General features: G+C 42.7%; 2 protein-coding genes across 2 annotated transcripts; one reads left to right on the top strand and one right to left on the bottom strand.

The window, feature by feature from the left end:
* Nucleotides 1-4455: 4455 nt before the first annotated feature.
* On the top strand, nt 4456-6652 carry mnx1 (motor neuron and pancreas homeobox 1). The gene is made up of 3 exons (XM_076721514.1): nt 4456-4954; nt 5795-5955; nt 6365-6652. Exons 1-3 carry the CDS (start codon nt 4456-4458, stop codon nt 6650-6652), a joined length of 948 nt encoding a protein of 315 aa, XP_076577629.1.
* Nucleotides 6653-8845: 2193 nt separating this feature from the next.
* Nucleotides 8846-15773, bottom strand: nom1 (nucleolar protein with MIF4G domain 1). Its single transcript, XM_076761223.1, has 12 exons — nt 15735-15773; nt 14628-15571; nt 14423-14538; nt 14128-14323; nt 13194-13517; nt 12991-13101; nt 12495-12665; nt 11670-11791; nt 11395-11527; nt 10500-10631; nt 10267-10376; nt 8846-9638 (listed from the first exon to the last, which is right to left on the bottom strand). Exons 2-12 carry the CDS (start codon nt 15555-15557, stop codon nt 9461-9463), a joined length of 2523 nt encoding a protein of 840 aa, XP_076617338.1. The 5' UTR covers nt 15558-15571; nt 15735-15773; the 3' UTR covers nt 8846-9460.
* Nucleotides 15774-15843: the final 70 nt, after the last annotated feature.

Consider the following 15843-nt stretch of genomic DNA (forward strand, 5'->3'; position numbering starts at 1 on the left):
GACTATTTTACAAATACAAAATTCCTTATGTGTGGATGTATTCGTCTCTTTAAAGTCTCTAATTATATGTGGTGTGCCTCAAGGCTTAGTCCTTGGACCAGTTACAGTCGACCTCCAGGGAATGACATCTCTCGCCATTGTTATGCTGATCACACACAGTTTTGCCAAGTGTTGACTGAAACTGAAACAAAGGCTGAACTGTAGAGCCACGAAGCTGTATCTCCCTGGTTTATCTTTCTCCTCATTAGTTGTGTCTTTATTTTAGAATTGATCTTAGCTTGTTATCTTTCTGAGCTTTTGATCTCTTATGACCCTGCACACAGCTGGAGGTCTCAGAAGAAGTGAAAAGATCTGCTTGAGCACCACTGGATGGCTGAGCCTCTGTCATGACTATCAGGCCTTTTTAATTCTTAAATCTTATTTTATATTCAAATGTCCTCATCAGATTCATTTTCTCCTATGTTTTGCTATCTTATGTTTTGTGCATCTGGAAATGAACATTATTATGTCATAATATTAAGGTATCACTGGTATCATGGTACTTTATTACTGTTTTTTTTTTCTTTTTTTTCTTACATTTACATCTATGTTTATATAATCTATTTAAATTTTGAAGCATGCATGCTTCAAAATATATATGTATATTTGCTCTGAAAAGTATTACACAAACATTTAACACATAAAGATCACAAGCTATATATAAGATGATAAGACAGTATATGTGATGATTAACAGTAGATGTATTTCTGTTTCTGCATATTGTTGTTTGCACCTGCCTGATCCAGATGGCTACAGGGAAGACTTTGCTTCATGTATTCATCAGTTTTTACACATATACAATTTGGTTAACATGTATAAGAAGTAGAATCTAATGCAACTGTCCTGCAAGAAAGCTTACTATATAACAACATAATGAAATTGTGTTTTCTGTTGAATAAAGAAGCACTGTGTTCATTAAACGTTTAAATGCATTGATTGTACAAGTTCAGCACTGTGTAACAGCATTTGCTGACTTTTTCCACTTTCATTAATTCTCTAGATTGAAGGAAAAAGTCCAATTAATAATGTCTGTCAAGCTCATAGTAACTTAAAAAGTGACATGTCTGCTAAAATAGTACATAAACAGCTGGAGAGTCCAAAACACAGTCAAGTCAAGCACAAGCATCTATGAAAAAATGTCCATTTTAGAAATTAAATTTGTGTTGTAACAAGCCTACATATTTTACAGATGTTTATTTATTTACTTACTCACTTGTGTATGTTTTTTTTTTATTAATATTATTTTTTGGAGTGGCCTTTGGCTCATTTCCATGTGAATTAAAGCCCATATACTCAAAGTAATTCGCTTCATATATTCAATACTGATTCTGATTTTGTGGCCGTATATAAGTATTTATGGGATACATATATTATTGTTATTATTATTATTAATGCACACTTTTTGTCAACAAACTGATGACGGATATCATCGGGCTTTTTATTGGCTGAACGAATAAAAGCTTTAAAAGCACGAGCACGAGACACAGGCGAATGGTTTGATCAATAACATCTGATTGGGCCCATATATAATACTGAGGACTTAACATATTGAAGCGACGCAGGTATTCTCTTCCTCCAAAGTGTATTGATAACACGTCTGAGACAAATTTACCAGCAGCATCGAATTTCACGAAGACTTTGAGATGCACAGAAATAAATCCTGCTGTAATTATCTGACACTGACATGGAGACTGGAGTTAGGTTTTTGTTTCTGACAGAAGAAAAACGTAGCTCAATGAATCTGCCGCTGAAAAATCAGGCAGAGAAAAAAAAAAGATTATGAGCCACAAACGTTTTTAAAAGCAGTTTCACGCATTTCACTTGCGCCAATTTAACGGAACGTATTTATTGCATTAAAAGAGACTCATTAAAAGAGACAGTGCAGGTCCCTTTAAATTGCCTTTTCATGCTGAATACATTTACCAAAGGTAATTAATATATAAACTATCCCGATTTGTCACTTTGATTTGTATTTTAGTTAATTGTGAAAGTAATTACAGAGCAAATTAACAGCTTTCGGGAAAGACCAAGGTTTTAGGCTTCGGTTCCATCTTAAGGTGCCTTATTAATTTTCTCTCCCCTAGATGTGATGAAAAGGAGCGATAAATCTGGGTGATCGGTGAAGGCCAATACTAAATGGCTCCATATTTCACCGCTGCTTTAATAGAAATATTCATGCGGGGCCCTTAATGAAATTAAACCCGCGGTGGGGAAGAGGCGCAGCTCGGCCGTGTGGCGACCGAGAGTCCGGCTGTTAGAATAATCACACGGACGGAGGATAAAATGTTTAATTGATGAGAGACCTGCAAAACAAGACTTCCGGTCCGCAGACTCGTTTCTGCTAAACGTCCAGAGGTTAAGATGTTTATCCTGCCCTCCACAATAAGATGATAAATTTTAGAAAGCTGCCTCTGTCCTCTTGCGTGGCTTTCGGTGTGTCTAAATTTGATATTATAATGTTTTACCATTAGAATTGAGAGCATAGGTCAACTAAAAAAAAAGAAAGAAAAGAAATGGATTAATGTAAAAAGAAAGCTAATTTCAGGAACATTTAGGACAATTTATCAAAGCAAAAGAACCAGAGACCTCTGTAATAGTCACTTTATGGACTATATGTGCTATCATCCGCATTTTCTCACAAAAATAAGCTGCCAAAAGCATATCCGTGACTTGACTCTCTCCTCTGTCTTCTGTCTTTTTTTTTTCTGTCCACGTTTCCATGCAGGCCCGCAGCCCACCCACATCAATCTCCCCGTTATCATTCTGTAATTGGTCATGATCATCAAGGTCCACAATTAAATGGCGATCCTTTACTTGGAAACTACCCGGTGACTTGTTGATTTCCCCCGAGCAAATAAACGTCCCCGGAGCGCGGTTAGCTGATGAATTGACAAAAACTAATCAGCTTTATTGGTAGACAGGTTAAGGGCAACTGGGTGTCAATAATTCTCATTCTGACCTCCTCTTCCATTAACTTTAAGTGGCTTATTAGACCCAAGTCACCCGGAGCCACGGGCCTATTAGCCACATCTCTGTGCTCATCACGCTTTCGGGCTTTCAATTACAAAATTCTTTGGCGGCTCCTTTGCGCGCAGGTTGGGCCTAGATTGGACTTAATTTGAAGCCACTCATCTTCGCTGGGAAGCACAAAAAAATCCAGTTGATTGCCCTTTGTGATGTTTCTGATTGGATAAGGAAAACATCACAGTATCTTCAGCATTAGAGAGGCAGAGATCAGTTTTTAATGCGCGAAACTCCATAAACGAAAGTCTCCAGACAGAACTCGGTTTGTTGATAACACCATGTAAGCAGCAGTGAGCTTCTAACCTAATCAATTCGGTTGTACAGCTCCATTATAGGAGGCCAGTGCGCGTCTGTCACCTTCAGGTTTGGAGAGCGACAGAAGGAGGGCTTTTACGTGAATTTCCCAGTTGGCCTCACAGGGTGATTCAGCTCGAGATGTTGACTTTTGCGCATGATTTCTTCTTCTTTTTTTAAAAAAAGGAAGATATATTTAATTACGCTCAAAATTCAGTAAAATGAGCCGGGACAGCCTTTCACATCACCTTACATGTAAGGAGTGAAGGTTTTACATCGATGGATAAACACTCGTCCAGCACGGTTTGGTCTGTGCTGTCATTTAATATTTCCTATATTTCCTCTTTGTTATTAATACCACGTTTTGCTTTTCAATCATCTCCTATGAGGCATGCAAGTCCAAGATAGATCATCCCTGTTGTTTTAATTTAAGGAAATTCTGGATATACAGTATCAATAATAAAGGGAAATTATCTCAAGGCATTGATTTTTTTTTCCACGTCAAGAAAAACGAAGGTTGTAAAATTGAATTTATTCATTAAATGTGCATATGAGAGCTAGTGGCTGCAGATGCTTAATAAAACGTTACTGCACGTGCTCCTGTGACCTTGGTCAAACTGCTGATGTATACAGAAAGCCAGTCCCCAAAATATACAGCAGGAGCAGCACATTTACTCCTATAATCATAAAACGAATAAATTCCTCCTTTAGTCAAACGTTTGCTCCATAAACCCGCTCTTAATGAATTATACAAGCACAAAAATAACATCCAGTTAGAACTGGTCCAAAAACTTCAGTTTTATTTCAAACGTGTGCGTCATTTACTTATAATAGCAATATTTTATGAAAGCAATAACGCAGCCAACGTCGTGCTTCACAGTGATTAGAGCGGAGAGGCGTTGTTGGGTCTGTGGCGCTGGGACAGCCCCCTGCTCGACGGCTGCACCAATCGCCTCCATCTGACGGGGATTAAGTGTGACACGGAGCTCCTCTCTCACACTCCGGACCACATCATAACTTTTGAGAGGTGGGAAAACAGCACCGACTTCTCCTTCGTTTACAGCAGCACAGGCGACAAGGACGCGCACCAGGGGCCCAATGGAGAAATCCAAAAACTTTCGCATTGACGCGCTTTTAGCAGTCGATACACCCAAGGTGCAGACCTCTCCGCTGGCGCTTGTGACTTCCCTGTCCTCCTCCTCCTCCTCCATCCCGTCGTCTGGAAGCGCTGCAGCCCCGGAGCTGACCACTAGCGCCGACTCTTTACGCACCGAGACGCCGTCTCCGCCGAGGATTTCCACCTGCGGGTTGATTCCTAAACCGGGTTTCCTCAACAGTCCGCACAGCATGGTTGGATTACATCCGCAGAGCACCGCAGGGATCCCCGCACAGGCTCTGTACGGCCATCCCATGTACACCTACTCGGCAGCCGCCCTCACAGGCCAACACCCTGCTCTGTCCTACTCCTACCCACACGGCTCCCATCACCACCACACCAGTGATCCCATCAAACTGTCAGCCAGCACCTTCCAGCTGGACCACTGGCTCCGGGTCTCCACAGCCGGGATGATGCTGCCCAAAATGTCTGACTTTAACTGTAAGTAGCTGTTTCATTGAAGAACGTCTCGGCATTTTGTTCTACCATTTTCACTCCAAAATAAACATACAGAATATTTATATTATGTGGCCTTTTGCTCATGAATGGCGACCCAGGCTGATTTAAAAATGTTTAATGGTGCCTAAGAAGTCATTAGCTTTACGCCTGCCAGTTCGGCTTTGAAATAATAAATATCTCTAAAAAAAATAAATAATAATAATTCGGCCTGTGTGATGCTGCTTCAAGACAGCTCGTGCTACTGTAGAAAAGGCACGAAATTCTCATTTTACTCAATAAAGTCAGCTTCCCTCGCACATCATGACGGCCTGAATGAAGGGGCTGTCACAGAGTGAATGTTTTTCTGAGAGGAACTAAAATGGACAGATAATGGACAGTGGGAAAGTCGCAGAGGAGTGTGAAACCCACAGTCGACATGCTATTTGCTCACCAGATACTGCCTTTTTGTTTCTGCTCGTTTTAACAGATTTGTTCAAAACGGAGTGGCGAAATAACTTCTCTATGGAAATATTCATATGTGGACGACCTTGAGCAAGGCAGCACCGAGATGTTGAAAATTATAGTTTATCGCACAATAACAACAGAGGGATGACAAATCTGGACTGATTTTGAGGCTGGATTCTTAAGTTTCCCTCATATTGAAGGTTTTGATTATTTATTGTCAGTCATAGGCTGCTGGTTTTGGACACGAATCTCTTAATTTAGATGTAATTAATGTATGCAGTCTATGAAAACAACAACAACAACAATTGCTTTTTAAATCACTGTTTTAAAGATTGCATTTTTAACGTGCAAGGAATTTATGTGTTTTCATTCTTGCAGCTCAGGCGCAGTCCAACTTGCTTGGCAAGTGCAGAAGACCAAGAACTGCATTCACAAGTCAGCAGCTGCTGGAGTTGGAGCATCAGTTCAAACTGAATAAGTACCTGTCACGACCGAAGCGCTTTGAGGTGGCTACGTCCCTCATGCTGACAGAAACTCAGGTAATTTGCCTCAAAGCATTTAGGTCCCTTTTTTAAAGACTTCAAATGTGTTTTTACAACATCCACAAAAAATGATGAGCAAGTTATATATACATTTTTAGCTTGGTTTCATTTTCTGGAAATGGCCCCAATGCATCCTGACTGGTTTAGATGTTGTCCAGAAGAAGTTTTCCTTTAACTCCAATAAAATCCCATCCATCCATCCCATTGGTATTCTGTTTAAAGACATATACAGTACATTAAATCACTTTTTAGACATGTTTTTAGTGTGGGATAATTGGAGCGGTTGCAGAGGTCAATGTCAGGTGAAGTGGTAACCTTTACGCAATCTTTACGCATAGTTACGCACAGGTAGTCTCATGCTTTACATGTTTAAACCAATGAAACTAACAATTTCTCCTTCCTGTAGGTTAAAATCTGGTTCCAGAACAGACGCATGAAGTGGAAGAGGAGTAAGAAGGCCAAAGAGCAGGCCGCCCAGGAGGCCGAGAAGCAGAAAGGCAGCAAGAGCGGCCAGGAGAAATCTGACGGACTCGAACAGACGGACTATAACAGCAAGACAGACTCAAAAAACGGCAGAATAAGAGACTTTAGGGACAGTGACGACGACGAGGGCGATAATTTCCTGTACAACTCGTCGGACTGCTCCTCGGACGACGAGAGGAATCACACCAGTGACACAAGTCCACAGCCTTGAAGCTGAGGAGGGCTGTGACTGTGGGGGGGATTTTCGCTATAAAAATGCAGTTGCATGTAATCCAACCTCTAAATCACCTCCATGGAATTAATGAGCATCTTTTTTTTTGTCATGAGAAGAATTAAAATTGGGTCAAGAATAGATGATCTCGGTGTCACGATCGGGCAATAAAGCAGGGGATTTATGTTGTCTAATACAGATACAATAGGAGCATCATTCAGCGCTCAGCTAAAGGTAAACTGTGACATATTGCATGGTTTCTATGCAAACGCTGTAAACTGGCTCAGGTCTTTGCGATCTCTCCCTGCTGTGATGGTTAGTCTGTCAGCAATAATCAACATCCCAAAGCTCACACTACAGTAAATAGTCCGCTGTCATTTCTCTCATGTTGGCCTCGTTTTGTTCTTTGTCGTGTTATACTTCCGCAGTGGCTCATATCACGCTGGAAAAAATGTTATGTTTATTTTTCTATACTGTATTTATAAACGGTCATACCAGTGCATGCTAAATTATTGTTTAGCGTCCCTCTTGGTGCAAACAATGTGAAATAAAATGTTTTTATATAAAACTCAATTGGCATTTTGGGCGCAAGTCTTGTGGTCTTTTTTTTCCCAAAAAAAGTAGTCCCTTGATTTACGCAGCGTCCGAGCTCGGATGTGGACGGAGGCTTGTGTTTTTCCCCTTGCTCTGACAGGTCGGGTCATGGGAATTACTGTTAATAGCGCTGTCGGATCTGTGCAAACGTGCAGTGAGAGCAAACAGCGAGTAGGCAGTCAGACGGAGGAAACATTTCACACCACACTAGCAATGGGCTCGCATTAATAAACCTTTTAAACGGCTTGTTGAGCGACAACTTGGGCTGCTCCGGCAGTGGAATCATTTTAAACGCATTTAGCCGACAGAGAATCTCATTAAATACCCTTTTAAAAATTAATTTAAACATTATTCTTAAAAATTATTACTAGCTACACCTTTATGGCCAGATACAGGCACACGCATAGACTGTAGGTAAACTCTTATTTTGACAAGTTTTTGATGTGAGGTTTGGAAAGGCAAAATGTCACGAGCCATTCTAGCTGATTTAAACCGAAAAACAATCTAACAAAGCGAAATTATACACATGAAACGGGTTAAAATTGTGAAAAAATAAGAGTGGACTTCCTGAAATGCAAACAAAACATCCCATGAGCCTAATTTTCCAACCTGCACAAAACATGCATTCAGTGTGTGTCATGAAGGTGACATCCAGCATGATCCCCTTTCAACCTCATCTTTTATTCTGTAACTTTTTCATTAAAATCTACCAATGTGACTGAGCTGTAGGGCCAGTTTAATAACTCCTCTGTAAATGGCTTTCCACTCTTCAGCTACTTTACAGAAAACACACTCCACACTTGCTTGTCATTGTTCCCGCAGTCATCAGCGTTAAACTATAGCAGGGGTTGACTGATTATGTGCCATTTGTAACAGGATTACTGAGGGATCTGGTGGTTATCTTCAGCTGTTTGCTTTAGCCTTAGCAGACTAAATCAAAGTTCAGCCGAGGGTCAAGCCCAACCAGAGTACACCAGGTAAAGCCGATGGCAACTCTCCGGCTCACGGCTGCAGACAATGGCCAGTGTATGGACTGCACAGTGAGCCTATTGATTCCACTATCTCCACCTTTTTCACTGACAAATTCTGCAGTTTTTCTCCCGCTTGCCTCCATCATTTCCCCATAAAAACACAGCTGCTCAAGCCCGAAGTGTATTCATCCATGTGGCGATGGAGGGATGTTCTCCTTGCCATAAAAAAAAAAAGGATCTTAATTATTAAATGTAATTGAAACAACTCTGCAGTCCCCTCAGCATGAGGTGCTTTGTGGACTCGTGATGGACGCTTCCTCTGGTTGACCTTGGTGGCCCATTCCTGACCTCGGGACACGCTGCAGCCTCAGATTGATACAGGCCGCGCCGATGGAGCTAATTAATAAGAGCAAGTATCAAATGTAACAGAGCGACTCTGCTATGCTAACCATGCGGGCAGATACTGGTGTCAGCGAGCAAACAGAATAGGCTAGACCAGAGGCCGCGGGGTCATTTCATCAGGGCGTGTAAACACCGGATGAGCGACACCAGCGTCCCACTCGGCTCTTGTTTAGTGGAAATATCAACAGAAAAGGAACAACATACAAATATTCACCACCAATCGGCTGCGTTTAAGGCCGGGAGAGACTTTATTATAAAGTGCTTTATTTCGTGTGAGAGTGTAAATAGACTCAGTAAAGCCCAGAAGAATGGCTCCAGGTGTCTGAACTCAACAATATTAACTCTTGCTGTGGACTGCCGCCATGAGGGCGATATCAGAAAAAAAAAAAAACATGACAGCGAAGGAGGAAGAAATGAGAGCAGCTAGAGGAAAATGGTTTGTCCAGCAACACTCCAGTGCCTACATATTCTGATTTGGGAAGTGAAATATAGAAAATATCCAAGTATCAAACTGTCATTGGCAAAACCGGTAGTTATTTATTGCAGAAAAATAAAGCTGAACCAAAACACACTGCATGAAAATAACACGCAGAGCACTGAGACTGATGTGTTTCTAAGGGATTCAGTATCTCCTCATTTCAAAAGTCTTCATTGTTAAAAAAATATGTACAATAACTCCCCAAAGCAAAATTAATTTAACATCAAAAACCTATTTATTCTTCCTTGCAGAGAGCTGCAGGTTTGGGTATTTCGAGACAATTCCCACGAACAAGCCGTCTTCTGTCCCACACTTTTCTTACATGTGTCTGTCGGGTTTCTGCTGTGTGAGCTTGTGTGTGTTTTACAGTTTGAGCTTGGCCTCTTTGGCCTCCATGGCTTTGGTGGCGACCTGGGCGCGCTCTGACAGCAGCGCTGCTTGCTCAGCTGGTCCCTGTGACTGGGCATTCTTCAGCAGGAAGTGGCTGATGAAAAGCTTCAAGCCCTCCCGCAGCATTCCTAGCTTGGGAATGCCTGAAATCCTGGCAGACGGGAAACAATGAGGGACATTGATTTTAGACGTTCACGCCATGCGGAGCAGTAAAGACGAGCGGTTTTAAAGGATGTTGGATAGTAGAAACTAACATTGATGTTACCATAGACTTTTTTTAGCCACCGCAATTTTGGTCCAAACCAAAATATCTCACCAACCACTGGATGGATTACCAAGAAATTTTGTGCAGACATTCATGGTCCCCAGAGGATGAATCCTACTGATTCTGATCATACTGTGACTTTTCATCTAGCACCATCATCGGGTCAAAATCTCAATTTTTGCAGTATTATGTGACAAATCCAGACAGATCTAATGACATTCCCATCAGCCTCAGCTATACTTGGTTAGTTGTGTTTGTCCCTAATGAGCAAATGTTGGCATGCTAACACGCTAACACGCTAAACTAAGACGACCAACACAGTAAACATCTTGTTAGAATAGTCTTTGCGAGCCTGTTAGCATGCTGGCGTTAGCATCAAGCTCAAATCACTGCTGTGCCTGTATAGCCTCACAGAGCTGCTAGCAAAACCTAAATTTTTATTTTTCAGTGTGTCTTATGTTGCCTTTACATTTACGTGCCCGAATCTCCAAACCTCTAAGAACGAAGTGCTCACCTTCCAAATATGCTGCCGAGGTCCTCAGGCTCGGTTTCTTTCAGCAGTTTGGTCAGCACCTGACGCAAGAAGCGCACTGTGGGCTTATCTAGTTCCCCAAACTCTATTACCTACACAGAAAAACACACAGGAGTACGTCATGAATATGTCTTAAGATTACATTTTATTTCTAACATCAGATATATAAATGTAACATAGTGAAGGCTTCAGCCTGCACATGACACGTCGCTTACTTTGAGTATGGAGAGCGAGAGGCACTTCCTCCGAAGGAGCTGAGTAACCAGCTGGACCAGGTTGTTAAAGGTGCTGCTGGGAAGGTTGGACAGCTCCTTGAACTTGTCCCATAGGCTGAACTGGAAAGTCATCTTGGAGAATACAGGACAGCAAATTGAAAGACGGTACAGGTGCACTGAACGATTCCCAAAAACAGTCAAACTACAAACGGGCTGCTCTGCACAGGTAATCCCCTCATCCAGACCCAGTTTACATGTGAAAAGCAAACATTCCCAGCAGCTCCGGTTGGAGCTCTTTGATGAGGACAATGGTTCATCAGTTTCTGATATGGACCTGTGGCCCACATGGCAGCAGAGTAGGAAGTGTGGTCTCACCCCCATTGTTTGGAGTCACAGTCTGAGTCAAATCATTTCAGAGGTGAGAGGTGTGAGTGGCTCCCACACTGCAGAGGTGAACCACAGGCCAGGTCACACGCAGTTTAAGAGACTGGGTGGTCACACACAGGCAGCAGGACACTCCTCTGGTTTTCTCGTGATGAAACGTAGAGTAAACTGGCCTCTTTCGATCCTTCACTGGCATGAAGTATAATCTCCTCTCAACCTTCAGAGTCCATTTTCAATTAAGGACCATGAGCAGCATGTACTGCGTCTTTAAATGGTACCACATCATTTACTGAATGTGCAACATTCATGTAAGAATTTTTAAAAACAGCAGGTTTATAGTGGCAATCTTTGAATATTCTGTGCTTTTCAGCTTCACTTCTTTACTCTTTACTGCTCTCAAGAAAACTATTTTACGTGTTTATGTATCAATCAACTGTTAAGGGAAAAGACACATACTACACACGCTAATCGGACTGTACTAGTGTCTCAGTCATCAACTGATGGCTTTTACCTGGAAGCGGCGATCTTGGCCGCAGAATTTCTCTCCCAGCACGGCGTAATAAGCGTTGAAGGTTTTCTCCTGCAGACAGCAGTCCATCAGAACATGAACAATCTCTCTCTCCTGCTTGTCCTTCAGGCCCATCCTTCACACAGAGCAAATAAAAGGCTTGAAAATATCAACCTCATAGCTGGATTATTTTGCAAAACACAGCCAAAATAATGCACACTTCCTTCTTTCTGTCTTTGGTCAGCAGAGACACACTGCAGAGGTGCGCGAGGACAAACCTGAGCAGCTTCTCGAACGCATCCAGGTAATCCTCGCTGGTCATAATCACACAGAAGATGTTTCTTCTGACCTCAGTGTTCATCCTCTGCTTCTTGGCCAGCTCCAGGACTTTGGCACTAAACTGAAACAAATAAAACAATGACAACAGTTCAGTGAGAAATGCTGCTGAGGCTGAGGACACTCATAAAAGTGCTAACATTAGTGAATCATAATGAAACAATAAAACAACATGTTTTCAATACGGTACTTTGACAAATATGAAAAGGTTTTTCTGTAAACATTTTTTTCCATTTAACAAAAGACAAGATGAACTTCTCAAATGTTAAACACAAGATACAGCACAAGAACTGAATGAATGTGTAAATAAAATAGATTAAATTTGCAAAATCTGGGTGTAAATGTGAATGAATCTTAATGAGGAATAGACTATGGATCTAGACTGTGTTACACACAGGACACACTTCAGTTGGTGCTTGATACCAAGAAAAAATTCAGACTAATTTGTATTGACCAATAGTGGCAGCCTCCCCCTAAAGCATTAAAATATAAAGTAGCCTGCGGATAATGTACAAACAAAGTCAGATAACAGATGACTGACACTAAGATGCAAAATAATTACTATTAAATAATTTTTTAATGCAATTAAAAGATGAGAAATGACTCAATTAAACACAATCCTGCAAATGCTATAAATAATACAACAGCTACACAACAAGGTACGATCGGTTCAGTTTGTGCCTTCTGCACCGCGGCACAGCTTCATCCTTTCACATCAAAAGATGCCCAGCACCAGTGGTGGGACGCCTGCCGCACACATGCACTACCTGTCCTTCAGCAGTGCTCGGCTTGGACGTCGTGTTCCCTTGTTCGCGGATCATGGGCGCCCCACTCCACGAGGAGCCGACGATCCACCAGCGGCCCACTTGCTCTGCTGCCAGGAGGTTGTCAAGAGAGACCCTCAGTTTCATGTCGCTGCCTGCAGCGCTCCGGTGGACCTGAGTGCCACATTGACCCAGAATTAGACACGAGTGCAAACACCAGGTGCAAGATATTAAAGTACTACTCCAAATTAGCAATCCTGAAGTGGACAACTGTTAAAACAGCTACACTGATGATCAGGAAAGCATCAGTAACTCCCTAAAGGTGGTACTCTGGCGCCACCTAGTGGTACAAGTGGGAGCTACAATGAAAAAAGCACCTCGAAATAAGATGTTAATGCTCAGAAGGATGAATAAAATTAGTGCATAAGCTGCACGTTAAACATTCATTTTCACTAATGTAGGGAGATGAGGATATTTCAAACAAAATAGGGTCACCCACCAGAGTCCTCTGCAACTTCCTCAGTCTCTCCACAGGCTCCGGATCGTAGCCTGGGATCTTCCGCATGTCATTGTTCTTCAAAGCCAGCATGGTTTCCAGCATGAAACGCACCTGAGAACAACGCATAAACTGATGCTCGTGTCCAAACTGATACATCATTGAGAATTCAATGTGTAGTAAAAGAGCGATTCTGTGTGCCGTACCCTGGTCTGATCCTTGAACTTTGACCCCATGTCGCTGGCCTTGCGCTGGCCTTCAGAGATGAGCTCCTTCAGAGCCAGAGCGTCGTCCTTCCTCAGGCCGAAGCCGACATTCCTCAGCACAAACAAAACCAGCTCGACGTCCTTCTCTGTAAAGGCTCCGATGAAAAGCTTTAGGATGTCGAAGATGAGGGCAGAATGCACCACCTGGAAGTTGTAGAGGTGACCGACAATGGCGACCAGGTTGTCGCACTCTTTGCCTTCGGTTGGGTTCTTGTACACCTCGTCGAACTTTCGCACGACCGTCTCCAGAAAATGGGCTCCCACCTGGGAAATGATCGAAAGGGAATATTCCGGGCTTGTGACTGGTGTTATAATCAGATTGCCACACAGACTGCATAACTTCGACATCTCAGAGTATAAATACTGATTGTCTGTTGCATTGTGAAACTCCATAACATGAAGTCAATGTTGAATCTAATGCATGTTCCAGGGCTGTTGCTGCATCTCCAGATCTCACTGTTGACTGTGGCTAATTCTGCTAATGATCCCGTCTCAGGCCATTCACAGGCTGGAGAGTCAATACAACTGAGAGATAACAATCCTATTACATCTTAAGCAAAGGAAACCAAGGTGTTAGATATCACTTTCCAATTCATTAAAAGAGCATTAGCTTACAGTGGAGATGTGCTAATGCGGCTAATCCCTTTGAAAAAAAGCCTCCGATGAATAATCCAAGATCTGATGTCAGCTCTCGGGTGAGTGGTTGCTCTCACGCAGGCTGGGAAAACCTCAAGCTTCTTATCAATGGAGGAGGCAGTGAACTGAAGGAAAATGGAAATGCCTCCAGAGAGTAAAAGCTCTTTAACTGAGATCCATTTTGCATCTATCACAGGTTTCTTAAGTCCAAAGCCGGGACTAAAGGGGGTGTGTTTACCTCTAACCCGACGGTGTGATGGAGGACGCTGACAAGCAGGACGTGCTCCATCAGCAGCCTGTCGGGCATCAGGGCTGGGGTGACGCAGGCCGCGAGCAGCACCTCCGTCAGGGTGTCGTTCATGTCCTTCCTGCTGCAGCTCATGTACAGCTCCTCCAGCTGACCACTGATGGATGCCATGTTGGGCTCACTCAGCCTGAAGAAAACAATCAGTTATATATAGAAAATCCTCACATCTTATGGCTGCTTCTCCTCAATGTAAGAGGCAGAATGTGTTTCATTCTGTGAGTGTTACCTGTTCAGCAGGCCTTTCACATTCCTCTTCAGCTTTTCAAGCTCCGCTTTCCGTTTATCGTCCCCAGCGCCGCGCAGGTGAGGCGGCACGTACTTACCTAACGCTGCGGAGCTGACCTGGACATCGGAAGATCACAGTTAGATCTGTTATACAGCAAATAAGACGTCAACGGTGTGTAATACTAAAGAAAGATGTCTGAACTCACACTTTCTGATGTGTTTGTGTCCAGAGTTTCTGCCTCTTCCTCTACTTCCTCTTCACTTTCATCATCTGAGCCAGCTGCATCACTCTCATCCTGCTCATCCTCCATTTCCTCCTCTGCTTCCTCCTCCTCATCACCCATATCATCATCATCATCATCATCATCTTCAAATGAACCCATATCTCCATCACTGCCCTCACTCGCCATCTCATCTCTGGGTTCTTCCTCCTCATCTGACAGCTGAGAATCATCCTCATTGAGCTTTTCAAAGTTCTCCTTGGCCACGTCCATGTCATCATCATCATCATCATCAAACATCCCCGCGGCCGACGAGCCGGAGTCAAGCACGCCGAGGATGTAATCAAGTCCATCGGCCACGAAGGACTGAGGGAGACTTTTCTTGTTTTTTCTCTTGTTTAATCCCAGGCGCCGCTCTAATTTCTTAATCTCCTTGTCCTCGTCTTGGTTTGCCTCCATAAGTGCCATTTTTCTGGATTCTTGAAGCTTGCTGACTTTCTTGCCTTTCTTGGAAGATGAAGGTGTTTTGGGGGTGTCTGGTTTCTCTGCAGGAGCACGACCAGACTCTCCTGAATGGGCTTTGGACTCTCCTTTCTTTGTTTTCTCCATTTTCTTCTTCTTTTTCTGCTGCTGCTGTTTATCAGCTGGTGTTTCTGAGTTTTCACCATCACCGAGGGGTAAACTGAGGGTCTTTTTTCCCTCATAATGACTTTTCATTTTGGCTTTTTTCATTTTTCGCTTTTCTTTTCGCAGCTCCTTTCTGCTTTTCTTTTTTACAAATCTCAAGCCATGGTCCTCCTCCACTTCTTCAGTGCCACTTTTGCTTTTAATAAACTCATCCACTGCCACCATGTACTTCTGTAACACTGCATTTCCCTTCTTCTTCTTGCTCTTCTGCTTCCATTTCCCCTTCATCTCTACAAATTAAACTTCAGATATTTTCCTATGAGCTGGATAACGCCAACTTCATCTGGTTACCCTTCTGTCAAAATCCTCAGTTTAGCTAACAAGCTAACGTTAACGTTATTTAAAAGAACCGTCAAACGTAAAGCACAGGATGAAAACTTTCGCCAATTTTAAACACATAAATACCTTAAACTTGCACGTTTCTCCATGAGGACAACATTGTTGCTACGACCCATGAGCACGTGACCATTCCCTTCCAGGGCAGACCGAGGAGCTGTCGCGTAGTGATGACGTA

This window comes from Chaetodon auriga, chromosome 21 (assembly GCF_051107435.1).
Source record: "Chaetodon auriga isolate fChaAug3 chromosome 21, fChaAug3.hap1, whole genome shotgun sequence".
Lineage (NCBI taxonomy): Eukaryota > Metazoa > Chordata > Actinopteri > Chaetodontiformes > Chaetodontidae > Chaetodon > Chaetodon auriga.

Excerpts from the sequence above, each read along its gene's own strand:
- mnx1 (XM_076721514.1), top strand. The coding sequence starts at position 4,456 with ATGGAGAAATCCAAAAACTTTCGCATTGACGCGCTTTTAGCAGTCGAT. Across the intron at positions 4,955-5,794 it reads CAAAATGTCTGACTTTAACT|CTCAGGCGCAGTCCAACTTG; the intron begins GTAAGTAGCTGT and ends TCATTCTTGCAG. Across the intron at positions 5,956-6,364 it reads TCATGCTGACAGAAACTCAG|GTTAAAATCTGGTTCCAGAA; the intron begins GTAATTTGCCTC and ends TCCTTCCTGTAG.
- nom1 (XM_076761223.1), bottom strand. The coding sequence starts at position 15,557 with ATGAAGGGGAAATGGAAGCAGAAGAGCAAGAAGAAGAAGGGAAATGCA. Across the intron at positions 14,324-14,422 it reads GTGAAAGGCCTGCTGAACAG|GCTGAGTGAGCCCAACATGG; the intron begins GTAACACTCACA and ends TGTTTTCTTCAG. Across the intron at positions 10,632-11,394 it reads GCCAAGATCGCCGCTTCCAG|ATGACTTTCCAGTTCAGCCT; the intron begins GTAAAAGCCATC and ends GTATTCTCCAAG.